Raw genomic sequence first — 15,992 nt, forward strand, 5'->3', positions numbered from 1 at the left:
TATGAAATACATACTGGAAAAGTACACTATTTGCTACTGTTTTTTTGGCCCAGAAATACATTTGCCAGAATGGTATCAGCCAAGCTGTATCTACGATATGTGCAGCTCTGGTTTATTCTAACATTCTGGTAATTGTACATTTTACTATATGTGCTAAGTTTGAACAGGAGCATAATGATGATATGGTATCTCCCAAGATGCATGACTATTTAATTTTTTTTTTCTTCTTTATAAGATTGCATCTTTAAAAAGGATCTTTAAATCTAATTTCCATCAAATAAGTTAAGGTGAGCTGAGACACCATAAGTAGATTTGTCAGCCTGGTTTATCACTTGGTGAAATTCATCATGAGAAAAATATTTAGCAGCATATTAGTAGGAGCAAAACTGCCAGTTATGCAATCTGGAGTTGGAGTGCTAACAGCAGAGCAGTTCACGTAAGCTTCTGGAAGTAGGATAGTCCTTAACTAGCCAACAATCTGTACTACTAAATTTTCACAAAAGCTAATAGGACTATTTAAAGAAAATTATATTTGTGCATACTTAAAATTACTGGTGTGTTGAATGGTGCTAAAAGGAAGTGTGTCATTACAGTGTTATTAAATAAAGTGAATCTATGCATTCAGTGCCTTTGTATTTCTGAAAGTATAAACATAGGCTGGCAAGTTTAATACTCAAATGCTAGAATTCTAACAGATTGTATATTAAAAAAAAGTTCCCAGGTGCTTTATTTTAATCTTCCTTTATTGTAAGTACTATGTTACATCTTTTCAATATAGGTTTCAGTTCTATAATTCTGATATGATCTCTTAAAGTATAAATACATCTTGACAACATGTTGTTACAGGAACTGTGAGGGAACTGATGATGCTACAGATGGTGCTCACAGAGGATTAAATTTGATTCCTTGGTTGGAACAGTTAATAATATGCGTACTAGATCAAATGGTGTAGAAGAGTGAAGTAATTCAGTAATGCCAGCAATGTCATGCTTACATGCCTGATTCATGGATATGGGATATGATTATGAATCACATGTGAAAACAAATATATCAGAGGAAACACTGACGTGTTTAAGTCAATAAAAGTTTAAGTTTAAAGATGTATACATGTATATATAATTCTATATGAAAATATTGATTTTGACTAAAGTCAAATAATTTGACTTTAACAAAGTCCTCTAATTTTAGAAAATTTCAGTTAGTTTGTCTAAAAGTATCAGATGATTTTTATATTTTAAATCCATATCTGTAAAACTTTCTATGCCTTTTATTAAATTTAAAAAGAAAAATAAGGTAGAATCCTTTTCTCCAGTACTTCCCTACCTTCCCCTTTTTCAGTATTGGAAGTTGTGAACTATCTTTTCAGTATGGAAAAATATGTGAATTTTTAATATCAGCCAGTTATCATGGTTGCTATATTTTGCAGACACTGTCTTCCAAAATGGAATGTAGTGGTTCATGCTCCTTCTAGCTCTTGAGCCATACTTGAATAGAAATTAATACACTCAATATTGATTATAGGCTTTCACCAGGCATCTGGAGATCAGGCTTCCAGGTTAATGTGTTAATAAGGATAGAGTTCTGAGCAAGAAAATGAGGTTTTAGTAAGAAAATGGTTACCAGCATGTTTGCTTTTGAAGTCACATGGGCATGTTATCAGACATTTGAAGGTCACCTGTGTATATCACTTTTCTAATTTCCTGACCAAATTAAGGAAGTGGCTTAAATGCTATGCTGCTGCTCCATCTTAAGAACTGACAAATTCTTGGGCAGATTAAAGTATATAATCAGGGATATACTGCATCTTTCCCAGCTCCCTGCTGTTAGAAAAGGGAGAAAGTTATCAGAAGAGCAGTAAAGAACCAATCAGACCTAAAATACACAAAAACTTAGAAGTGTGTTGATATATGTGTTTAGATGTGTGTTATGCCTTGTCACCAAGTATATATGAATACAAATTTGTAACTTTTTTCATCAGATTAATGCATGTTCTATTGACAAATGAACTCAAAATTCACTAAATACTTTGCTTCTAAACATGTTTCTTCCAAACACATAAGGAAAATAAGACTTTTCTTTTAAATTTTGTTTGAGTGAAGGATGTGTTTATTCCAGGTGAATTTGGGTCATATTTAAAAGTCTGTACTTCTTTCTTTCTTGGAACTATTATAATTTTATAGTGTTGATAATCACTATAATGTGCAGAGTACATTTCTGAAGATGCATTAAGTTGTCTTAAGTACAAAATCATGAAAAATTAAACTATTTAAAGTATTTCCCATCTTGGTCTTTTACTAATAAATATAAATAAAATGAAAGAAACTTTTCTGTTGCTGAGAGCAAGTATCAGACATTTAGCATTATTTTTTACTCTGAATATCTGTCCATATGTGTTTGTAGGTTTGTATAGTGGGTAACATAGAAGTACATGTGAGGTTAGAAGAAGTCAAAAACAGGATTTTAGGGGCTTGCGTAAGATGCATCTCCCAGTTTCCTCTCATCCTGCTTTGTTAGGGTTGGCAGGAGTTTCTCTTCTAAATCAGTCTACTTTGACCATTGTATACAATAATTGTCGAACTTCCTCTTCCCTTCAAACTGTGTAATTGCTCAGGGAGGGTGTGGGAAGAAGATTGAAAAGCCATGAACTCATCTTCTTGATTTTTATTTAGTCAGACAGAGTGGTATTGTAATTTTAATAATTAATTTCCTATCAGTCTAAATGAAGTATCTATACTGGTATTTTAATTTTGACAGAATGATCAATATGCATGATTAGCATATTCAACCCCCTTTTTGCAACTTCTTTTTAAACAAGCATTGCTGATTTGGAATAGTTGCTTTTAATGTAGTCATCTTAAAGCAAAATGAAATTGCCATCAAATCTTATTCTCTAGGGAATTCCTGTCATATATTTTCCTTTGAGTTACTGTTTATCTGGGTACAAAGTTCTTAAATATTTTTTGAGATAGTATGTGATGTTTTCATGCCTTAATGAGTGATCAGAAAATTAAGTGCCTGCTGCTTCTTTTAAAGCTTTTGCCTTGGAAAGATTAGAAAAGCTTGAATAAACTTGCCTTAACACTTGATTTTGGTAATAATATTATTTGACTGAATTCCTACTTTAAATAAACTGATCTCACTGATATTTTTTTTCCTAGTGTGTAGAGAATGAAGATCAGAATTAGACAGCTTTTTTGTGGGCGTGGAGAAGCAGAGATGAGCTAGTGATGATTTAAGAAAAAAAATCAAAGCCTTGCTTGCCTCATCAAGTTTCTATGCGGGGGAAAGAATCTAATTGAACTGTATATATGAAAAGATACTGAAATAGTGGAATAAGTGGACACTTTTCAATAGTGACAAAATCAGATTTGAATCTCTTATGTGAAAATCACTTGTTACATATTGAAGCTGTAATGATTTATTTTAGGCTATTTGAAATGTCATTTTTTAACTGAAGGTGTTCAGTAGATTTTAAAAGAATCATGGCAGTTTTCTTGCAGCTTATCTGTAAATAGTTTGGGGCTTTTGTTGATTTTTTTTTTTTTTCCCCCCCTGTTAAACTGCAGTGTTACCGGTCACTGAACATTACACGTGTGTTCAGAAACAAGTGCTCCAGATACCAGATGTAGCAGTCAGGAATTTAATCTATGAATTTAATTACTGTTATTGCATGAGTTTATAGAAGTCATTTGAATTTCTCCTACAGAGGATGGGAAAAGCCTAATATGAGACATTTTCAAAATCTTTGGGGACAGCAATGTTCCAGATTTCCTTTCCTGTTGCACCCCCTTCCCCATGCCCTTCTGTCATTAGTATTGCATTTTCCTCCTCAGGAAGATCATTTAAGTAACATCACTGTTGTGGTTAGAAGATAAGGTATTCTACACTTTTTTTGTCAAAATTTTATCTGTTTGTTTTTTTTTTTTTTAATGTTTTTAGTGGAAAGATGTGCTGCAATGATGAACTTTTATTTAAATAATTAGATTGAAAAATAATGTCACAAATTACTTTGTCAAGTTAACTGCCAGATGCAGCTCAGCCTACTTGCCATAAGGAGGAGTTTAATTATTAAGAGTAGGAGTGATTTGCTTCGGGAGCATTTAATTGAAAGATTAAAAGAAGCTCACTCTGAGGCTGTCTGAAGCATTTGAAGATTTTAGTGACAGGATGTATTATGTAAGGATTTTCCATAAAAACATGTTTGCCTTTACTGTGAAGAAATTTATTTTGAACATCAGGTAAAATTCTTGAAAACACTTGTTTTTCAGTATTTTCTCTAATTATATCTCACACTCCAATTTGTACTCAGAGCTTCAAAAATCGTTGTTCTCATAAAGGTATTTTGCCTTGAAAGATGTCACTAAATTGCTTAAGGAACTGCAATACATTAACATACATGTAAAACAGAAATGTAAGGAAATAGGAATCCCAGTTAGGTGAATATTCATTTGGTAGGGGGTTGGACATATTGTGGACGCCTGCTTTGTGTCTGGAAAATGCAAAGAAATTCACATCTGTCATCATGGCCTACTGAAGCATGTTATTTTAAGATGAGAGTGTGTACTTAGGAAGCTGATGCTTTATAGTGCTTGCCTTTTCTGTGAGGCTTCCCTTTATCCCATATGGCTTTTTAAGAATGAGGAATCATAAACCTAGCACAACATGGTGCACTTCTGAATTCATCAAAGACGGGCATGGAAACCCTGCGGGCTTCCGTCGGACTGCCATATGTTATTATAAAATGCATGCTTTTCTTTCTTGGTGAATGCTGAACATCCTCACAGAACAAAAATGATGTGTGGTAGTCAGTCTCTTGAAATAACTCCCAACTGCTATGTTGCTATCAGTGAACTAATGGGAAGATTTAAAGGCATTTAAAATTTAGATTTGAAAGTGTCTACCTGATTCCAAGTACCTGTGAAAAATCATGAAGCCTCTGGGTGTCCTTGTATTCTTGAAAAGGTTCTTTCAGACATTGAAAAGCTCCAGACTGGAACTGTGAACACCTGGTTGAAGTAATTTTGTCAGGTTTGGTGCAGCCATACCTATTGTGCTCCAGTGTCTGTATGCAAAAGATGTGTGAGAGAACTGCAGGCTTATTCCCTGTTTGTTGGTCTGTCAGTCCTTTATTCTGAAGTCTGTAACATTTGCAGCTATTTAGGGAGAAGCAAATGGTGCATGAAAGGTTGTGAGGTGCATATACCTTTTTGCTTTGGAACCTCTTCTGATGGTGTAGCCCTAAATAAATTTCAGGAGCTTTGCTGAGATGAGTACTTGAAGATAAGGAGGTAATTAATTCTCCTTACTGGCTTGTATTGACAGTATCACATTTTACATTTAGCCTGTTGTCTTTAGGAAATGGAATAAAGAGCTGTGAATCTAAAGTTGAGGGGAATTTCCAAGTGGAATTCTTTTTGTAGTCTCACTTTATTTTAGTCTCACTGAAGAGTAAAGTGCAGGGGAAGGAGGGGTGGGGTGAAAGGGTGTGAAGTGTTACTTTCCCTTTACCTATAAAGTTTTCTTTATCTTGGGTTGGATAACTGTGCTTGGTTCATTATCAAACTCTCCTATGGGAGTCCTCCTGGACTGGTGAGGACTTCTCCCCTTGCCTTAGAACTAGGAGGCACTTACTGCCTCAAGGCAGGAGGAAGGTTTATTTCAAAATCCTCTGCCAAGTTTTTTGAGCCACGAGTCTGACATTTAATAGTTCAGGAAAAAATTCCTTCCTTACTATGACCAGTATTTCTGAAACTTCTTTGCTTCTGAGCAACATGAAAAACTGAGGTATAAAATAACTTGTGCCTGGAGTGGTATCTGCTGTGCTTTTATGCCTCTTGCCCACTTTGTCTCTTTTGTTTCCTTTGCTAATTCTTCTGTGCTTTTCATTAAAGGAAAGCTCAAATTCTACACTGTTGGTTCACTCCCTGAGTGAATTTATCATCTCTGTTCTTTCCTGTGGTGAAGATTTTGGACTAAGTGTATTTATGACAGCACACCAGACTAGGATGGAGAAATCAGACTAGACATTAAATCAGGCTTGTCCTTAAATTTCAAGAGCACGTTTGGAATCCCAGAATATCTTCAATAGTGTCGATTCAAAGTGAAAAATTATCAGCTAGGCTTATAATTTGTTGTGGGGGTTTAGGGCTATTGAGTCTTCTCTTGGCTTTTGTCTTAAAAACCTCCCAGACATCCAGGTAATTAACCATACTCCATCTAGTATTAATTTGAATTGTTTTTGCTGTGCAATTGAGGCAAACTACTGCATGATAGAATATTCTGCAGAACTGAAGATGATTAAATATCCATCAGCTGTTTTTTTGGATTTGGTAGGGTTTCATAGGTATGCTTGTGAAATGCTTTTCACTTATTCTTTAGGTTGTGGCTTTGTAGTTTGTTCTGAGGTTGTTCTCCGAGGAAGGAGGTGATCAGTGTTGTCAATCTATGAATCTAAATGTTTAATTTTATGAGATGAGAATTAGATTGAAAATAAATCTGGATTCTTTTTAGAGTGGGTTAATTTTTATTGGAGTTGACGTGTGGTCCTACTCTGTTTCTCAGTCCCAAAAGAGCAATTGGCACTCAGTCGGCTCTTAAGAGAGAGATCAAGTGTTCTTGGAGCCAGCACATGGGACATTTGAAGCACAAGCAGCCTGTTTACTTCTCTCAAGAAAAGGCCTTTAAAATGCCTTCATGCTTAAATATCCTAAAAAGGCATATTTAAGAGAAGTACTCCGATTAAGGGACCGATCAGCCTGGGTTGTTGAGAAAATGTACACTGAGAAAACCTTTTTGATTTGAAAAACTGGGCTTTCATCTGAACAAAATGAAAAAAAAACATTTGAATGGGTGCCTGCAAACTCTGAAGACATGTATCTGAAATTTGATTCCATGTTAGACTAGACTTAAGTACAGATTATGCAAGTTGGGTTTGTTATGTTTGACAACTATACTTTCTTCTTACTTAAGATACAGTATAGATCATAACTTGTAATACAGAGATTATTCTTCTGATATGATTGTATTTTAATAATATGATTTTTTTTTGTTCATAGCCATTAGAATTTAATTATTAGAACTTTGAGGTGATTAATTGTTATTGCAAGGGAAACCTTTCTGCACGGAACACCCTGTAAGTACAGGGATAGGTCCTTTAACCCCTCAAGTGATAGTAATTTTTTCATTGCAAGGCAAAAATCTAAAGGCTGAGTATTGTGCAGATTAAACTTCTTGCAATAAACCAAACATGAACAAAAAAAAAAATTAAAAAAAATTAACCCCTTTACCTTTGTAAAATAACAGTTGCATTCAAAAGCTGAAAATTATATTGTCTGTCATTGGTCTGGTTTAATATTTAGTAATTTTTATTATTAATAATAATAGAATGTATTTTATTAATTAAATATTCATTAATATTTAATAATTTAGTAACAAATAAATATAGAACTCTGACTTTGTATTGCATAAAGTAGCTCTAAAAGCAACACCTCTCAGTTCTTGGACAGTGTAAGTGAAGTGTTTGGGTTTTTTCTGCTTTCTTTTTTTTTTTTTTTTTTTTTAATTGATGCATAGGCACAGATAACAGAATTCCATTAAACTCCTGTATAATAAAACTGAAGTATGAAGTAGGAATGCATTGACTCGTGCCTAGCTGTGGAAACCAGTCCTGTTAATTACATGTCTGAGATTCCAGCTATGTCATGGTTATCTTTGCACTTCCTGCTTTGTAACCTCGTGCATGCCTTTATTTTGATTTTTAATTATTTTAAAACTTGTATTAGACAGAAAAGCAGAATCATGCTAATCCAGCTGGTATGAAACTGTAAACTAAAGAATTGTTTTCCCTGAAAACATTTGATTCCTCTCTTTATCTAGAAGTGCTTCCTTTACTTATGTGAGCCTTTTAATACATTTTGTAGCAACGTGAAAGTTTAACTATTTGATAGATTCGAAGAAGCAAAAATTGCTCATATGCTCCCTCAATTTTTACTTGCATTGATACAATTTAAGTTTTAGCAGTTTATTGAACTAGTCAGTGCAGTTTTATAATGGGAATTTGCTACCTTATTAAAATTCAACTTTGAATAAACAATTTATGTATCCTTCTTCCACTTTCTGTTCTTTGCTGGTGCTTGGTACATCAGAATTAATGTAATAGTTGCTATTAGTTAATGCCAAGGTCTGCGTAAGGCCACTGTGGTGATGGTCGATCATCATGCATGGTAGAATTTTGGTGCATTTGGCATGTACTTTCTAGAAGGGAAAGAACACAGATTTAGCAATTTGATATGGTGCCAGCTGAGCCATCAGATATGTGCAAATCATGAGCCTTCAGTAATGAATGCAAATGAAAGTGTTCTATTTTTTGACTTGGAATCCTGCTCTACAGTGACTGCAGTTTGTGATCAGAGTGCACAGGACTAATACATCGTGTACTACTATCAGCTGAATTTTCTTTGCAGTGAGCTTTCTGCTCTTGCAGTTCTTTAGTATTTTGTGTTCAGTAGTACCACCTATTTGGAATTTGTTCTGCAATGTGTTTGCTATCCCTTTATTATCTGTTTATGAAACTATGATTGTATGATATGAGAATTCCTTTTCTTTACCTCTACTGTTCTTTGTTTTGTTCAGACTTTCAGAAAGGAGACTGGGAAATGAGGTGGCTTTACTTGCCCCTGCACTGACATAAACTAAATGTGGATGATAAAAGAAAAAATGGAAATATTAAGTTAGTGGGATGAAAGAAATAAATGGAAGCCAAAACTATTTCAGCCTATTTTTTGTGGCTCCTTCCTGAATAAAAAAGTTGCTTTGCACACACAAGCCTTTCACTTTTTTTTGTACAATTACTCTTTTATGGTTAAATTTGATATCTATGACCTGGTGATTACATGCAATGAAATACATGTACACAATACAGGAATTTAAACCCTTTTGCTTGGGAGCATTTCTGTTGTGTTGATTTGATTGTTTTTGTCCTCCTCACTTTAGATCCCTGCAGTTCACTCAGCCCACCGTGCTTTACTGAGGAGGATCGGTTCAGCCTAGAAGCTCTCCGCATGATCCATAAGCAAATGGATGATGACAAAGATGGTGGTATCGAAGTAGATGAAAGTGATGAGGTAGGAGTAAAAGAAACTTGAGTTATGCATACATGAAGTATTTTTTATCTTTTTGTTTTGTATAGCTGCTCTTAATCTTTCAGCACTTGAGTAGTTGTTGCTGTTCTTAATTCAGCCCTTTCCTCAGATGAATATGGAAGGAAAGTCTAATTTCTGTATTTGTCTGAAATAGGATTTTACTGTCCATTGTTCTAGCCTAAAGGAAAGTTTTGTGTGACTATGTATAGAAGGTGCTACTTTTGTGATTGGTGTAAGAGGTGGGTAAAGGTGAAAGGTTTAGCTTGCAGTATGACAGTGATGTGATCCATTGCTTGATGTTATGGTTTCTTCACTCAAAATTTTCTTGGCTAAGGCATAACTGGGCTATTGTATTTATCTTAGATCTGTTGCAGGCACTTCATGGTGTAAAACAATACCTATTACAGAGAGCAGTCTGGAAGAAAGATTTTTGGTTTGGTTTGCATTTTACAGACAAGCATTAAAAACAATGTGCTCACTAATGGTAAATTAAGTCCTACAACCTAAGGAAGTTTTTTGTGACTGTGCTTGAATGAGTTTGCTAGGTAGGCTCCCAATGGTCCTGGCAAAGGACTTGCCGTTGCATTTACTCAAATTTACCATTGGGATTCTCAGAATTACTGGGTAGGAATGGAGATGTCTATGGAGTTTCATTGTGCTTGCTTATTTTGCTCTCTGGCTGTTAGCACACACTTGACAACCAAGGGGGAGTGAAGATGCTCTCTAAAAATGAGGATATTGTCATGTGGTTCTGACACCCATTCGTACTGTAAATGAATGGGAGAAGAGTCTAACCCTATTTTGTCATCCTTTTTTATAATATCTAGGGGAAGATTGTTCTCCCTGAATGAGTTATGCATTATCGTTGTCAAATTTAATGTGATACTACTTACTTTTCTGTGTGCCTATGTGCAAACAGCATCAACAGGCCCCATAACCTGACCCTGAACTCTTCCAGGGACTGGGTTACCCAGAAAGTCTCTGCGCAGCCTGTTCCACTGCCTCTCTACCCTCTGAGTAAAGAATTGTTCCTAACATGTAGTCTAAAGCTTTCCTGTTTTAGTTTAAAACCATTTTCCCTTGTTCTGTCACTAAGGTTGTAAAAGGTTGCTCTCCCTCTATTTTATACCCCTCCTATATGTACTGAAGGTCACAATAAGATCTTGGAACCTTCTCCAGGCTGAACAGCCCAGCTCTCTCAGCCTGTCTTAAGGTAGGTGCTCCAGTGCTCTGATCATCTTGGTTGGCTGGACTTGTTCCAACAGGTCAGTGTCTTTCTTGTGCTGAGGAGCTGGAGGCAGCATTCCAGGTGGGATCTCACAAGAGCAGAATAGAGGGGCAGAATCACCTCCCTCAACCTGCAGGCCACTCCTCTTTCAGTATAGCCCAGGATGCAGCTGGCTTTTTGGCCTGTGAGTGCACACTGTTGGCTCATGTTCAGCTTTCCATCCACCAGCACCCCCAAGTCCTTCTTGGTAGGGCTGCTCTCAATGACTTCTCCCAGTCTGTGATCATGTGTGCATTGCTCCAGTGCAGGTGCAACACCTTGTCCTTGGACTTCATGATGTTCTCATGGGCCCACTTGTTAGGTTTAGCCAGATCCCTCTGGATGACAGCTCTTCCTTTTTCTAGTTCATCTGTGCTGTTCAGCTTCATGTCATCTGCAAACTTGCTGAGGATGCACTTGATCTCACTGTCTGTGTTGTTGATGAAGGTATAAAAGAGTCCCTGTCCCAAGAGAGAGCCCTGAAGGGCACCACTCATCACTGGCTTCCAGCTGGACATAGAATGATTGACAGCTGTGTCCATTCAGGCAGTTCATCAAATCATCCATCCTTCTAATCAGTATCTTTCCAGTCTGGGGATAAGGATGTTATGTGCCACCGTGTCAAAGGTCTTTCAGTGGTCTAGGTAGATGACATTTGTTTGGTCTTCCCTTATCAACCATAGAGGCACCCCATCATAGAAAGCCACCAGATCAGTCAGACACTGTTTTCCCTTAGTAAAGCCAGGCTGGATTGTCTCAGATCACTTCATCGTATGTGCTGTAAGATTGCTTCCATGAGGAGGATCTGCTCCATGATCTTCCAAAACACAGAGGTGTGAGGCTCAATGGTCTCTATTTTCTCAGGTCTTTGTTTCTTCTCTTTTTCAGTAAGACTGATGTTTCCTTTTCCCCAATCACTAGGGAATTCACCTGACTGCCCTGACTTTTCAAAAGTAACACATAGTTTGCCTTTGTTATTGCAGAATGTTTGCAGCATGCACAGTTCAGTATGCAAAGCGAAACATTAGTGATGGAGTGTGAGCTTCCTGAGGAACTTCCCAGTGCTTTGATTGTTTCTCTTGACTTATACTGCATTTTTTTTTACACCAAAGTTGAGGAAGTTGAAAGAAAATACTGAAACATATATATATAGGAAATATTTTATTAGTATTCAGAAGATTTGCCCTGGTTTCCAGTGCACCATCTTTATATCTGACCTTGTTTCTTCCTGTTCCAGAGAAAGCAAGAGAAACTATGCTAAAGACCTGTTTAAATGGCTGAAATTATAATAGTTGATGAGGCATGTTGTTCAAGTGGGGTAATTAGAGATAGGTGAAACTATATGTTCAAACTACACATTGTGCATAAAGTAAGATGACTTAATTGTAGCCTTGTTTCTGCTAGTTCACTTTTAATTATTGAAGAAATATTTAATAACCCACATTCTGCAAAGTAGCACTTTTTACATATAATTTCCACGCAAATCAGTGATGAATATGTATTTGCATAGAGTACTTTCTTCTAGGACATTAAATGCAAACCTGAAATTAATGAGAAATGCAGTTTAATTGCAAGTTCAGCTACTAACCTCTGTTTTTCTTGTAGTGCTTTTACTAAATCTTTACCATTATCTTAAAAGATCTACATTTACACAACACAGTTATGTAATTACCAGTAGGTCTGAATATGTACTGAATATGTCCTATTTATATTTCAGAACCAGATTCTTTTTTGTTCTGTCACAGTAGGTAATTCTGCTTATTCTGATTAAGAAGGAGGACTGATAATTAAAAAACCCACTTTATTAGAAGTAAAGCTTACATGAAATACAGGGGTTTTACTTAACAGCAGGGAATGGATTTTCTGTTTTGTGCTGCATGGTTTTTACTTGCAAGACTCCTGAAGAGCAGCATATTGAGTATGTGGTTTAGATGTTCATTAGCTTTTTACTTGGCAGGAAGACTGTGACAAGGTAGAATAACTTTCTGCTGTTTTACCAGCACTACAACAGTGTTGCAAGGGTATATTTACACCAAGGAAGGAAGTTCTTGTAAATAAGTTATTTTGAGACAGGAAGGTAAAAAGAGCTAAAGATGCTGAACTATTTATTTTAATTTCCTAATCCAGTTAACTCCCAACAGTGATTCCAGACATTTCATCTACATGCAGTTTATTTTTCCTAATGTTTTCATGCCCTGTTTTAGGTTGTAGCTTGTTTTTCCTCTGTAAATTGAAGGACCACATAAAACCATTCTGTAAAGAAGAAATTTTTCTAGGATATTAGAAAATTTGAATGAAGATATTTCTTATTTCCTCAAAAACTGTCTGATACTGGGAGACCTTTGGATGTACTTTGTATGGACTGGAAAGAAACTTGTGTTTGACTTTGCTAAAGTTGATGTGAGGAAACCTGATCTAAATTTTTAGCATGGGATTTAATAGTCAGCTAACCATGAGGGATTTTGTTGAAGTCTTCTAAGAAAGTTAGAGGGGTTCTAGTCTGAGCATGGAGTAGTTACATTTTCTTTATTATTTGCTATGGTACAGCAGGAAAAAGGAAGAAAAAAAAGCTCTCTATACTTACTCTGAAGGCAAGCTAATATGAATTTTCCTATCAGACTTGCTGCTGATATTATTACTTTATATGTAATATAAAGTAATAACTTTATACTCGATAGGCTTTCTGTGTAAGGATTGTGGTTGTTTAAGCTGGTTTCAAGAGGTAGGCTGTAAACGGGTAACTGAAAGGGAGAACGTGGTATTACTAACTGAGGTTTTAGTCATGTGTTGTGGGAGGCTGTCTGCCTCAGGAAGCATCTGTTGCACCATGGGAGCATGTTTTGTTTTCATGATGAGACACAAGCAGTAAAGCAGACTTATCATATGTTCACTATTTACATAGGTTTTTCCTGTTTCCAAAGAACTTCCCTAAGCAGATCCTACATAAAGTAATTTCCTCAAGGAATCTCTCTGCAGTGTTAGAATAAGTAGATGTTTTTGAAGTGTTAGTATCTTACTGTATGTCTGTCTCACCAAGCCAAAGACACAAATGTACAGTTTTGCATGGGATCTCTGGGTAGATCGCTTCATATTTTGCTCAAGTTTTATTAAGGAGGTAACTGGAATTTTCACCTTATAAAAACTGCAAACTGAAAAAACCCCATAGAAAACCAGCAACACTGCCCCATGCCCTTCCCCTCAAAAAAAAAAAAAAAAAAAAAAAAAAAAAAAAAAAAAAAGGTACAGTAAGGAGACGAGACTGCAGCATTGAAAGCACCAGAGAATAGCTTTTAGCAGGATGGTCAAAGAAGTTGGAACCTCAGAGATGATGTGCTGAAGTGACTGACTTAAAAATGTTGTCTGGAGGCAAAAATCAAATAGAATCTAACTTTCCTGGCCTAAGCCAGGGAAGATGATTCTCTACTATACAGTGATTAAAGCAGGAAAAGTAGCTAGCATGGTCTGGAATGATAATACTATTATAGCACTATGGCTGTACTAAGTTTGACAGGGATAGGCTTCATTTTGTTCTCTAGAAATATACTCTCAGCAGAATGTTAAATGTCCTTTCAAGTTCCCTTAGTATTTTGGTTTTGTCATTGTAGTTTATGTAATAAAAGTCCTTAAAATGGAGTTCGTATTTCTGTAAACAACTTAATATTTTTGTGTCAGCTGTTTAGACAGAATTCTGCATGTGGAAAAATGTGTGCTGGAGTGGTTCAGAAACTGGAGATCCTATAACTGTATTTTCATGACACTGGGATGGCTCCTGAATGCATTTTACATCTCGCTGTGCAAGACATTCTCTTACAAACATTGAACTTTCAAACAAGGATTTTGAGCTTTCTAACCAGTGCAGCAAACCCTTGCCCCCAGAGCTACTGGGTTACTTTGAATTCCTTAATTTGTTGTGGCTCTTTTAATAGAGGTATTTTGTTGAATAAAGTTTTTAAAATTAAACTGCTAATATATTTGTCCCCAGGCAGAGTGTGTTTTAGCCTTCTGTAGTTTTGTAAGCCGCTCTGAACATGTCTAGACAATTTGTTTTTGTAGAGCAGGATAAGGAGCCAGGTCTTGTGTGAAAACACTGCTGGTGCTGGTTGACAGCTGTGCCTGTGCAGAGAAGCCACAGAGAGGCAGCACGTGTTGTCGTGGGTACAGTTGCACAGAAATCTGTTCCAGCGTGGTTTGGACTGGACCTACCTCACGCCTTGCCTCCTTGCATGTGATTAAGCTAATGTGTGTCTGTCTGCACCTCTTTATTTAGTTCTGCTACAATGAAGTGATCCCTGGGAAATTCTATCTTGGCTTTGCAGAGATTGCAGAGTTTACTTTGCAGTAGATGGCTACAGTTTTGTTTTGAGCTGCAGTAACTTTTTTGGATAGAATGTGTAGGTTATTTAAGATATACTTGATAACACTTTCCTGGCTGGGTCCTACATTGTTCTAGTCATGTTTTATTATTAATTCTTAATATTATTAAATATGTTATTTTTCTTTATAGCATCTTTAGAAGCCATTTCTGTAGGGTAGGCAGTCATACCTGAATCATAGTGTATTGTCTTTTAAAAGCACATCAGCCATCATAATTTAGTCAGTATGTGTGACATTGCAATAGCTGCAACAAATCTTGCAGCAAATAGATGTGAGGAAATGTACTAAAAGGCTGAAGTTGTAACTTTTGCTGCTTTTCCCTTTGAAAGAATAAACCTGGAGGAAATAACACTATTTGAGGAATAGGTACTCAAGGGTGAGAGTAATACCTGGCCAGGAGATGATACTAATTGTCTTAAGGTAAACTTGTCAGTTAGGGGGGTCTATTTTAAGTTGATGAAACTGAAAATTATAAACTTGAGCCTTCACCCAGAACAAAATATCAACATTGTGAGAGTGGTTCCTGCTGCTGTTAGTCAGTGTGGTTAATTTTACTTTTCCAGTGGCATTCTTAAAAGTATGTCCTGCAAGTGTGTCTTGAAGCATTGAAATTTTTTTTTCCCCTTTTTCCTGCTTTGTTCTTTCTTTCTTTTTTTTTTGTCAGTTATGGTACTTCTGGGATCAAAACTCTAGTTTCAAGTCTAGGTGGGGTGTTTTTTAAATTCTGTATTTGTTTTTGAAGTAACTGGTTTAACAAATGATTATTTTTGTTTCATACAGAGTTTTTAGGTAATTTGTCTTCTGCTTTCTTGGTTTCAGCTTTGTAGTCTTAAGAAGACTTCTCCTTTCTGAGTAATTATGTTGGCTAAGATAATACTTAAATGTGTTTTTCTTAGAGCTTATTCTTTTAATCTCCCTATTTAGAGTTATTTTTCTAACCGTTTCTGTGTATACTTGATGACCAGGGCAACAGAAGAGAGATTATCTGCCATGACAAGGCACAGAAAAATCCTCTTTTTAACTAGAGTCGTTCTGTTTTTGTTTAGGTCCTAGTTCTTTTTCTTAAGGAAGCACTTCCATATTAGGCCACTTTTGGAATAAAGATCTTTTATACCAAAGAAAGATGTTTGCTGTTGTTACATACCTCTTTGAAACACGGTGACCTCTCTCCAGGTCCGTGTGCTGTAACTTTGGTGTTGTGACACCTCGTG

At 36.1% G+C, this 15,992-nt stretch overlaps 1 protein-coding gene across 2 annotated transcripts in view; it reads left to right on the forward strand.

Annotated features, from left to right (window-relative positions):
- STIM2 (stromal interaction molecule 2) overlaps nt 1-15,992 on the forward strand; it is a 67,233-nt gene that overhangs the window by 26,838 nt on the left and 24,403 nt on the right. For both annotated transcript variants that reach the window (XM_021554407.3, XM_021554408.3), the window contains one exon: nt 8,992-9,122. In XM_021554407.3, the coding sequence (XP_021410082.1) occupies nt 8,992-9,122 (131 nt within the window). The remainder of the gene's footprint in view (nt 1-8,991; nt 9,123-15,992) is intronic.

This window comes from Lonchura striata, chromosome 4, assembly GCF_046129695.1.
Source record: "Lonchura striata isolate bLonStr1 chromosome 4, bLonStr1.mat, whole genome shotgun sequence".
Lineage (NCBI taxonomy): Eukaryota > Metazoa > Chordata > Aves > Passeriformes > Estrildidae > Lonchura > Lonchura striata.